Below are 12,348 nucleotides of genomic sequence, written 5' to 3' on the forward strand. Positions count from 1 at the left end.
GATTAAAAAAATCACTTGAAATTGGAAGAGTTGAATGAGTTTTTCAAACATTACCCAGATCATTACTATATCAAAAGTTAAATGAGTAAAACTTCCCATTTTATCCCTAAGCAATCCTCTTTGACTTAAAATTCGGCTTTGCTAACTACTTATATTTCTCAAACATTATCTGAAGAAAAATCTGCTATACTCATATCAAAAATTGATAATTTTTCATGCATATATGCCTATCAGTATTCTCCTTACATATTCTTCTGATAATTTCCCTGATTACTAAAATCTTTTGTAGTCACTGTAGTAATAATCTATAATTATTATCTATTGACTTCCAAATGGAGTTTATAAATGAGTAGAACGGGGATACTTGGGTGGAAATCCAGGCATCAAAATGTCTAAGAGTCAGGATCAAAAGAGAAGTCTTTGACCACTCCTAAATTCTACACTAGATGTGTATCAAAACTGTTTTAAAAAATTACAAAATTCGTGTGGGAGTAGGGAAATCACGGTTTCTTATGCTTTTCAGTGTGTTCTGTGATAAGGAATGCTTTTTAAAATTTCCTAAAAGGGCGCCTGGTGGCTCAGTCAGGTGAGCGTCGGACTCTGGCTCAGGTTGTGATCTTGGGGTTTGTGAGTTTGAGCCCTGCATTGGACTTGTGGCTGTCAGCTCAGAGCCTGCTTCAGAACCTCTGTCTCCATCTCTCTCTGCCCCTCTGCCACTCATGATCTCTCTCTCTCTCTCAAAGATAAAAAAAAAATGAAAAAAAGATAAGATTTTCTTAAGGCAGAAAGGAGTTTTAGAGCTTGATTTTCTCATACTTTTTGTGTCGTAGGTTATTAAAGCAAAATTGCCCCGGCTGACGTAATGACTCGTATGAATGAGTTACACTAACTTTCTCCATGGCAATGGACGGGTGATTAGAATAACATGGCCAACACGATTTCTCATATGTTTCAAAATAAAAACCCATTTCCTTAAAAGTTACCGATAAATGAGAAGATAAAAATAACTTGAGGCATGCGGATTTCTTTCCCGAGAAGTGAAAAACACTTATTGTAAGACTTTTAAAAATACAAACTTTGTATTTCCTTAAAGACATTGCCAACTGGCCATCGTTCTCACGATTCTCTTCGAAGTGTGTCACGTGCAATGTATGCAAAAGGGTTTTCATTGAACCAAATAGGATTCATTTATTTTTCTGACCTGTTTCCCTATCTGTTGTCATTTCAAAGCTATTCTGCTAGTAAACATCTGTTATTTTTGTAGACCCACTATAATGTAAACAGATGTGAGCTTTTATTTAGATTATATATCAGGAAACAAGCAGCTGGGCTTTATTATATAAGGCATTCAAGATTATCTTTGAACAGACAATTCTTTATTCTTTGACCACTGGAAAACACAAGTTGCTAAATTTGAGCAGATGTCAAGTATACTGAAAGCTTAATTCTAAACACATAATCTGAACACCCACCATGCCATCTGACCAGCACCTCATCAGAGAGATACCGAAGTCTCCGACTCTCTCAACTTGACAGTTCAGCAAATGGACATAATGTATTTGGGGCTCACTGGATATCACAAAACACAAACGAATATTGCTTCATATCTTGTAAATTCTTTCACTGTTTCCTTACTACACTCTGCACAAGGCGATAGGCTCCCCTGAGATCTCTATCCCACTCTTCGCCTGCAGTCAGGCAGATTTCATCTCTTTCCTCTCACAACAGCCCAGCCAAAAAAGAGACTGGTCCTGTTTCACAAATCAGTTGGAATAATGGGGAGAGGAGGAGAACAGGGTGCAGCGAATGGGATAAAACCATGTCAAGTACTCCAGTTGTCAAAACAGTTTAAAATCTGTGCTATTTTTAGAAGTTCCTTATTTTTGGTAAATATAAAAGCAGTATCACTTTATTCTTCTGAGCATAAATAACAGCCACTAACTCTGCAATTAAATTGTAACTACTGACCACGTAAGTATATGGAAGCCACAGTACCATGTAATCACAGGGTAACTATCTTGTTATTTCTGTCTTTGAAGCTAAAGCCTTGTCATAAGATCTGAGAGCTGCATGTTACATGGTAATTTGTTGTTGTTGTTGTTTTTAATACTTGGTAACTTCAATACCAGGTTCTCAATGCATCCACTTATTATTTATACTGTACAATTCTTCTGACTCCCAATTTGCATAAGAGAAAACATAATACCCCTATGGTGGACCTATAGTGAAATGATACCTGTTCCTCAATGAAAACATCGTATGAAATTGCTCATTAGTACACTGACATATTGAAATAGTTTGAAACAGGAGACGGATTCATTTTCAATCTCTCTGTTTACCTCAAGGCAAATAAGGAAGCTGTGATGCTGCCAAGAGAGGAGAAGACCAATACTTTCATTCTTATCTCAAGCTACCAGCTGCACTGTGCCACTTTCTCGTTCTCATTCTGCTCACTGCTGTTTGAAGCATGTCAGGTTTGGAAAACCCTGTATGAATGCTCTTGCAGAAAGAAAAACTATCTGGGAAGGGCCTCTAAAGGACAGATGAAATGGCCTTTGAAAAAGTGGAAAGTCCTTTAAAAGAGCTTCTTAGCTCCCTCTCTCTGTTACGGCAACATTTATTATGATAATAACTCAGGCATAAATAGAGCCACAGGACCCCTCAGTGCCAGAGAATTGACAAGGGGGACTCTGCTGAATAATACCCCAGTCTGTTTTTCCCAGTACTCCACTGATATTAGGACAGTCAGGAAAAACAAAAATCATAAGCTTCAAGCCAGAGGAAAGGGCAAATTGGAAAAGTTAATGGAGTTGTTGGGCTTGACTGATGAATTTTCTTAAAAACCCTGATTATCTTTTATTAAGATATTATAAATGTTTCACCCTGCCCTGAAATCAACTTCAAGGAATTTCAAATATTGTGGCTTATGTATAATCAATGGGATTTAGGAGAAGGGAAATTAATGAAGCCTGATGATGAATAATTTTAATTGATCCTGGGTTTGGTTGCACTGGAAATCATTAGGCTTTAATTCAGTCGGAATTTGGGATTTCAAAACATGGGCTAAATGAAAATAGGTAAGCTATAAATGATCAGATGGGTCTTAAAGCACCCTCATAAGAACATGCAATGAGAAGGAAAAAATATGTATAAAGAATAAAATGGCTTAATAAAAGATACTTATAAAAAACAGAAATACATAAGAAAAAAAGTGCAGGAATACCTATAACTGGTCCCTTTAGAAAAAAATACGAAATTGTAGCATTTTGGCATTGTTATCTCTTTGACTTTCTCATTGTATCCCATTATATTCCAACTTATATAGCACATGTTGCAGCTCAAATTAAGTTATTTTTACTTTTAAGCAGAAGGAGAGTTCTGATGTCTAGTTATTTCAGGTTTTTAAAAAGTGTTTTTCCCAAGTAAAATTCAATATTTAAAAAATATTATCCTAACAGCCTTCGTGTGTTGGTAATGCCAAGCTCATGTTTCTAATTAGCCAGAAAGCAGGTAGGCAGTAAAACATATTTGTGTAAAAAGGAGGGATAGTAAACTTAACTTCACACCTCATAAAAAGCTTTGTAGTCATCCCAGTGGTGGCTCTCAGCATCCTGTAAAATGCTTGTAGCACAAACTCTGACGCAGTAGTCCGTAACCTGAAACTGTAGAGTGTTGATGAATTCCTGATATCGTTGGACAGGCACCAGGAATATGGGTCTGTTCAGAGGCAATGATCAAAGAGACAGAGATTTAAGGCCTGTGCAGTAGGCGGTAACAATCTCCAGTACTACAAATGGTTTTGATTATTAGATATCAATCATTCATTTCCTCCTAATGCTGAAGTCTGCATCCACATTCACTTTCCAAAAAAAAAAAAAAAAAAAAAAAGCTGGTCTTTGTTTTGCAAGTCCTTTGAAAACGTACATCTGCTGTTCCACAAATATGCACTTCAACTTGAGACAAACTGCATTGTCAATACATCATTCAAAAATAAAAGTATTCTTTGTAAGCCTATTATTAGAGATCAGTGCATTATTTAGGCATTAGGGTATCGTTATTACAGAGAACAACATGCATTTGTCAGAACCAACTTTTATAAAGCTATCACACGTCCCACAAACACACTTCTTTTGTTTTAAAAATTGTAATTTTGTAGATGTCAATTATCTCATAAACTGTTTTAAAATATTCCACGGAAATAAAGTGACTTCTGGCACATTTTGTTTATAACTTCAAGTATGAGTCACCACATCTGACTACTTACGAGAATTAAATAGCAGAGCTATATTCTGCATCAAGTCAAATTTATTTTACTTTTATCTTTAGTTATTTATATTACACTTTCTTATGCTTTCTCCCATAGCTAAGGGACTACAAACACTGAGTGAGAATAAGAAGAGACTGTTGGCTTCATGCTGGACAGCCACGTCCACATGTTCCCTTTGCAAAGGCCTGTGCGATCTCCTAGAGGGGCCAAGAGCAGCCAAAAAGACCATGTGGCCATTTTTATTCTCTTTCCAGGAAACATCCAGTCTTTTTGGACTACTAATACATGAGAATTAAGACTGCCGGATGCTTTCTCCTCACATATTAAGGATAGTTTCTTACTAAATGGATGTTTTGAAATATGTTTACATTGGTCAATAGAATAGATAGAATAGATCGAAAATGTGTTTATTCTCTCTGTCAGTCCTGACATCCCGTTTGCTTAGAAACAAAAAAAGAAAAGTGCATATTTCACAACTGAGTATACAAGGGACAGAAACAAGTTCAGCTTTCCTTTCCGGGGTAGTCACAGTAGCGTGCCTTACAAAATGGAGAGGGTTTATTCGGTCAGGTCATAACAGCATGCAGAAAATAGTTGCCCCAGATTAGATGGAAAACGGATGGGTCTTTGGAGTGAGCCTTTCAAAGGAATACCTGTCTCTCTTACTACCTGTGTATCTGGTTTAACACCCCACAGCCCACCTTTCTGACATTTTCTAGTCAAGGCAGATGAAAATATAATGCGCCATGTTCATTATTATTTTCTCCTTCTTGAATATTGTCATCAAAGTTTCGCTCCTGTGATTTCCAAAGATTACATGTTACTTTAAGCATGGCCATCAACTTAATTTAAATGACACTCACTTCTTAGTATTTTCTTTCATCAAATTATCAAAATGCGTAAAATGCTGGAAGACATATACCGCTGTGGAGAGCAATGTGTGTAAGTTTGTCAGGGGTGCTCTGGAAGGAAACTCCTTGCCCCTCTCCTGCAGTCTCGCCAGGACAGCTGTTGCCACTTTACAACAGGCCTCCACAAAGTTTGCTCTAATTTCCTGGAAAGAATCATCTCTGCATGCCAGAGCCAGTGGAAGCATTGTGTCAAGTTTTTCCATGATGTCAGAACAAAACTAGGGAGAAATAAATGTAGCACTGAGTTATTTGTACTCTGACAGCACCGTGTAATTTATGTACAGGGGAGCCAAATTCCTAAATAATGAATTTGGCATCAAACATAAATATAATGACACAACTTTATAACAATCAATTTCTCAGTTATATAAAGTTAAATGTTTTATGTCAAATAAGGAAATCCCAAAATGATGCTTTCCTACATATAACCTTCAAACCTTATGCTTACCAGACAGACATTATGAAAAACTCATGAAATAGCTTTACATGACAATACTTTATTTGTAGTTCATAGAACTCAGAAAACATGTATCCTTGGCATTAATATGATTGGATTATTTTTGAACTTATTCTAACTTTTTTGCTGAATTTTTATAAAGTAAGTTTTTATTAATCACATGTACATAAGGTTATATCGATTTAATTTAAATAATCTAGAAGCATCAGAAGCAATCTCACCTGCCATCTTCTTACTGGTAAGGAGTCAGCAATTTTCAGAAGTGATGTGCCTGTCTTTTCAGTAGTTATTATGAATCTACTCTTTCTTAATGGCAAAGGAAGTACAGTGGATGGAGAGTCAAAACTTGCCTGCACTCCCAATTTGCCAACAGTGTTCCCAGGGGAATGTTCTGGAGCCTCAGGTTGCCAGAAGCCGAATAAGGAGGCCATCTTTAAGATCCCTCTTTTACAGGGACGCCTGGGCGGCTCAGTAGGTTAAGCATCATGATCTCAGAGTTTGTGGGTTCAAGCCCTGCATTGGGCTTTAGACTGACAGCTCAGAGACGGGCCTACTTCAGATTCTGTGTCTCCCTCTCTCTGCTCCTCCCCCACTTGCTCTTTCTCTCTCACTCTCAAAATAAATAAAAACACTAAAAAAAAAAGAATGCTCTTTTACAAACATTCCAATCATATGTTGCCAAACTCATTGTGGACTTAATATTGAGTAACGGTATTTATTTATTTCCGTAATTACTTCCTATTTTCTCAGTATGCTCTGTAACTCTCAAGACACACATAAAGATGCAAGACGGATGCTAATGAAATGGAATGTACATTAACGTGTAAATAAAGATTTAAAAGTTGCCTAGGCTAATAAAAGACAGTAATTCCTTCAACCTCCTAAATTTCTCCTGAAATCATTCAAAGGAATAACCCAAACAGTTTTCCCAGCTCTGCATGAAGTCACAGAAGCCTCCCCTTGAGGGGCCTGAGACTCATGGAACAACAAGTTGGCAACAAGTTTAAGTCTTTTTGCTATCAGTAGCCCATGTATACCAGGGAAGAAATCTGGTATTGGGTCAAGTACCAAGTATTTGCTAGAGACTCCACCATTTCCCTTTGCAAAGTCTTATATTAAAAAAAAAAAAAAAAAAAAAAAAAAAAAATCTAATTATGCCAGTCTACAGTTTGAAAGGATTTCATTTGAATCTTGCCTTTGCAATTTTCTTTGGTTGGTCCTCCTCTGGAACCACATGACTGTCTTGCCAGACTTGCTGGACATTTACAAGGTTCATAGCATAGGTTACAGCTGAAGACCTTTCATTCTGTTCCTGTTGGAGAATTTTTGCGGAAAAATCTTCAGTTGCTGCTGTTATACAATGTGCCACAGGAAGAGACACTTCTTTAAATGCATTTCGCCAACGAAAGTCTGGTAAAGTAGCCTGAAATATAAATTTATATGAAGTTATATTAATCTTAACTCAGCAACACATGTTCCTATTGTTATAGATATAAAATTATTATTTTCTTTCAGCATTTGAATATGGGTATTCTTTGATAAATGGCAAAGGCCCTTCTTACAACCTGAAAAATATTACCCAGCGAATAAAGCAATATACAAAAACATGTGTATTCTTTACACAGAGTAATATACTGGCATTTCATTTTAATTCATCAGTGGATTTAATCAGAAACTTTTTTCAAAATTTAATCTCTTAAATATAGTTCAATAAAACTATCTTTATGAGAGTTAAAAGTTACATTTACTATTTATCACATAAAGCAACCTTTAAATTCAATATAGTTAATAAAGTCTAAATTGGATTTTTATAGTCTTTTTTATAGTTTATTGTTAACAAGTATTCCAACATAAGACAGAGTTTAATATTCAGTCTTTTATTTTTTTTTCACTCTCAGAAATCCAGACAAGCCAAAAAATAGCAACAAGAAATTTCTCAAAGAAAATGACATCATTGTACCTTTCTGGATTTTTTTCTTTTGAGTTTTATTTAGTTTCTTCACCTACAAAGTGGTAAGCAACACAACTTTTGTTCCAAGAGATGAGGAATTAAAATTATCTGCATTGCTCTGTGTGGGAGGAGTGGGAGACTGGAGAGAATGGAGACTGGTGGTGTTTTGTTTTCCTTTTTCTTGTGGTCTGGCTCAATACAATTGTGAATGTATACTTTCCCCAAGTCCTCTAATGTTCTCTTATGTACTAAGAACATTAAGTAGGTGAGCCTGTGCTTAGCATTACTTTCTCCCTGTTTTAATGTAATCTTGTTTACCGTAATAATTCACCTACTCCAACTTCAGAAGACTCTAAGCCAATATACCTGACTGAATTACTTATTTTTCTGACTCTGGATGATTTCTATGGTTTCTTTAGGCCTAAAATTACTGGGACTATGATCATTAGCTTAGTTTTCATATACACACATCCCGTACAGCATTTATTTAGTGCTTTTTGTATATACTATAATCAATAATCAAATCCATGGTCAAAAAAGTGGCTCCCATTTTCATTATGCATATAATTATGTTGTAACTGAATTTTTCTTTGTAAAGTTTTAACATCAGAGGGCCTGAAAACACATTTCTCATTTTATTTTTACATAAATTAGTTAAAAATTGAATCCACCCAGCTTTTACAACCTCCTTTGTTTTTTTTCTAATTTTTTAAATATTTATTTATTTATTTTATTTTATTTTTTTTCAACGTTTATTTATTTTTGGGACAGAGAGAGACAGAGCATGAATGGGGGAGGGGCAGAGAGAGAGGGAGACACAGAATCGGAAACAGTCTCCAGGCTCTGAGCCATCAGCCCAGAGCCCGACGCGGGGCTCGAACTCACGGACCGCGAGATCGTGACCTGGCTGAAGTCGGACGCTTAACCGACTGCGCCACCCAGGCGCCCCTAATATTTATTTTTGAGAGAAAGAGACAGAGTGCAAGGGGGGAGGGGCAGAGAGAGAGGGAGACAGAATCCAGGCTCCAGAATCTGAGCTGTCAGCATAGAGCCTGATGTGGAGATGGAACCCACTACTGGTGAGATCATGACCTGAGCTGAAGTCAGACATTCAACCTACTGAGCCACCTAAGCACCCAAAGCTTATAAGCTAATTTTCAACCAGGAATCAATCTTATTTATTTATTTATTTATTTATTTATTTATTTATTTATTTATTTATTTATTTTAGAGGCAAAGGGTAAAACTCAAGGCATTTTGATTCATAATGTATTCACAGACATATGATGCTATTATATATGAGTAAAAAATACCACTCTTTTCTCGTCACTCACCTCTTTTACTGGTAGCAATTGCTCTGAAGGAACACTAGTTGCATTTCTTTTAGGTTTCTCTGTTACAACTTTCCAACTGGATGTTTCTAAAATTCCTATGCAACAGAAAACAAACACACAAGCATACATTAAGGAAAATAAACCATACTAGATGGAATTAATAGGCTCAGTTTAACATTAATTATGTAGAAAAGCTCTATACATAGTATACACATACATACACATATATCAAAATTCAGACAACATAGTCAAAAGATGTAGGGTGATGTTACCATTACAATAACTACAGGATCAAAATATAGAGTGTCCCCTTCCATATATACAACTTGATGAAATTTGTATGCCATTTATATTCATATTTGATATACATGCATATGTAATCTGTAAAATATAGATCCCTTTGTCATTATTCATTGTCATGTTGATAATGTAGGATAAGAGTACAAAGTTAAAATGAATTTCTTTTTTCACTTAAAAATTTAAATTCTAAATAAAGAATGGTGCATTTAAGAAATGATGGTGTTCCTTAGCACATTAATACTTCATTTCTTGAAATGAGGAAGAAAAAAAAGTACATGAATAAACATCAATATATCATGAAAAATTACACTATTAATAAATATAACAATAATCCTTTGGGAAAATACAAACACTGGGATAAGAAATAATCTCCAGCTCTTAAAACGGAATTATTTCCTCACCTTTATCTTTGAGAATTAAGGAAGTCTTTTCCATGGGGAAAAAATAGAGCTACAAAAATGTAATTTAAAAATATGCCAAAAAGAAATATTTCCACTTTTCCATTAAGGTTTTATTAATTACAGTTTAATTTTAAATAAATGATTTAGCATTTACCTTTTGCTTTTGCCTAGATTTGACATATTATGATGAATTATATATTCTGATGCATTTAAAAACATTTTTTAGGATCCTAAGAGTCAGTTTCTGCTTACATCCTGAGTAAACAAATTTCAAAATCTACTTGATTCTTATCAATAGGGCTCTGACTGATAGATTCATTTAGCAGATGTGTGGGGTTTTTGTTTTTTGTTTTTTTCTAAGTGTGGTTCTATGAGCATAATCATGAATGATTTCTAAGTAATATAATTTACAAAAACATTCCTCATATGTGGAATTTGAGAAACTTAACAAAAGACCATGGGAGAGGGAAGGAGAGAAAAAAAAGTTTCAAACAGAGAGGGAGGAAAACCATAAGAGACTCTTAAATACAGAGAACAAACTGAGGGTTGATGGGGGGGTGGTGAGGGGAAAACGGGTAATGGGCATTGAGAAGGGCACTTGTTGGGATGAGCACTGGGTGTTGTATGTAAGTGATAAATCATGGGAATCTACTCCCGAAGCCAAGAGCACACTGTATTGTTAGGTAACTTGACAACAAATTATATTTTAAAAAAACAAAACCAAAACATTCCTTAGAGAGGTAAAAACTCCCTTTGGTAAACAATAATATCCTTTTTGGAAATTTTATCAGAGTTTATTCTGAGGAAAAGTTTTCCTCAACTCTAGTGTTTCTTTATTATTATTACTTTATTTATTTTATTCTCAAGTTAGTTAACATACAGTGTAGTCTTGACTTCAGGAGTAGAATCCAGTGATTCATCACTGACATATAACACCCAGTGCTCACCCAACAAGTGCCCTCCTTAATGTCCATCATCCATTTTCCCCATCTCCCCACCCACCTACTCTGGAGTTCCTTAATCATTTTGGGTTTGTGAACACTTCTGAGAACTTGATTAAAGTGACAGAACACTCCAGCCAAAATGCACCATATGATTGCAGAGTAGGCATGTGCACACATACTCACACTTGCACCCCCATACATACACACATAAATACTATTGGGGATTCCCAGGCTCTTTTGCATAGGGCACTCATTAACCCCAAGGGCCTGTGGACTATAGTTTAGGAATCCTGCTTCATTTCTCAACACAAACCACAACATAGAGAGGGTTTTAGATCAGCGTTATATCATTTAACCCGAACTGCTTTCACCATGGCTTGCATTTTATTGTCTTTAAAAAAAATGGTATTATAAATAACTAATTCTAACACTGAAATAAAATCTAGATTAATGAAATATTTTTTTAAGTTTATTTATTTATTTAGAGAGAGACAGAGACAGCATGAGTGGGAGAGGGGCAGAGAGAGGAGACAGAGAATCCCAAGCAGGCTCTGCGCTGTCAGTGAGGAGCTGGATGTGGGGCTCAAACTCACACAACTGTGAGATCATGACCTGAGTTGAAACCAAGAGTCAGACACTTAACCAAATAAGCCACCCAGTAGCCCCATGAAAGATCTTTAAGTAAAGAAAAATGAAACTACGAGGTATTAAAATATGGAATACTTTTTCAAAAGATCTGTGTAGAGAAGATTTTTCAAAAGGACACTAAATGCAAAAGCCATAAAATAATTCTGCATAACAAAAATACCATTAGCAGTCAAAATGGATAGGACAAACTGACTTAGCACTCTTTTTCAAAATGTCCATACTATATATTTTTTATTAGTAGACTTTTTTTTTTTTAATTTTTTTTTCAACGTTTATTTATTTTTGGAACAGAGAGAGACAGAGCATGAACGGGGGAGGGGCAGAGAGAGAGGGAGACACAGAATCTGAAACAGGCTCCAGGCTCTGAGCCATCAGCCCAGAGCCCGACGCGGGGCTCGAACTCACGGACGGCGAGATCGTGACCTGGCTGAAGTCGGACGCTTAACCGACTGCGCCACCCAGGCGCCCCTAGACTTTTTTTTTTTAGAGCAGTTTTAGACTTACAGAAAAGTTGAGCAGAAAGTACAGAGTTTCCCATATATTCTCTTTCTCTCTGCCCTCAGTTTGCCCTAATGTTAACACCTTGCATTGGTGTGGTATATTTTTTTACAATTGAGGAACCAGTATTTATTAATATTAAGTAAAGTCTATAGTTTACATTAGGATTCATTCTTTTTTTAATTAAGTTTTTAATTCAGGTATAGTTAACATACAGTGTTATATTAGTTTCAGGTGTACAATATAGTGACTCAACAATTCCATATGTCACCAAGCCTCATCAGGATAAGGCCATTCCTTAATCCCCATCATCTATTTCACTTATCCCCCTCGTACCTCCCCTCTGGTAGCCATCAGTTTGTTCTCTATAGTTAAGAGTCTATTTCTTGGTTTCCCTCTCTCTTTTTTTCCTTTGCTTGTTATTTTTTGTTTGTTTCTTTTTTAAAAAAAAAAATTAATAGCCCAAGCATACTTTTAAATTCAAATTTTAGTTAATATAGAGTGCAATATTGGTTTCAGAAGTAGAATTAATTCATAATTACATACAACACCCAGGGCTTATCACAAGTGTCCTCCTTAATGCCCATCATCCATTTAGCCTGTCCCTCCACTCCCTTCCCCTACATTAAGCCTCAGT

General features: G+C 35.8%; 1 protein-coding gene across 4 annotated transcripts in view; it reads right to left on the minus strand.

The window, feature by feature from the left end:
• The window catches only part of KIAA0825 (KIAA0825 ortholog), a 396,110-nt gene that overhangs the window by 267,886 nt on the left and 115,876 nt on the right, over window positions 1–12,348 (minus strand). For 3 of the 4 annotated variants that reach the window (XM_045498038.1, XM_045498057.1, XM_045498048.1), the window contains 4 exons: window positions 8,900–9,015; window positions 6,831–7,058; window positions 5,131–5,396; window positions 3,567–3,717 (listed from right to left, as the gene is read on the minus strand). In XM_045498038.1, coding sequence (XP_045353994.1) covers window positions 3,567–3,717; window positions 5,131–5,396; window positions 6,831–7,058; window positions 8,900–9,015 — 761 coding nt within the window. The remainder of the gene's footprint in view (window positions 1–3,566; window positions 3,718–5,130; window positions 5,397–6,830; window positions 7,059–8,899; window positions 9,016–12,348) is intronic. The other variant, XM_045498065.1, reaches the window with a different exon arrangement.

The sequence above is a fragment of the Leopardus geoffroyi genome, chromosome A1 (assembly GCF_018350155.1).
Source record: "Leopardus geoffroyi isolate Oge1 chromosome A1, O.geoffroyi_Oge1_pat1.0, whole genome shotgun sequence".
NCBI lineage: Eukaryota > Metazoa > Chordata > Mammalia > Carnivora > Felidae > Leopardus > Leopardus geoffroyi.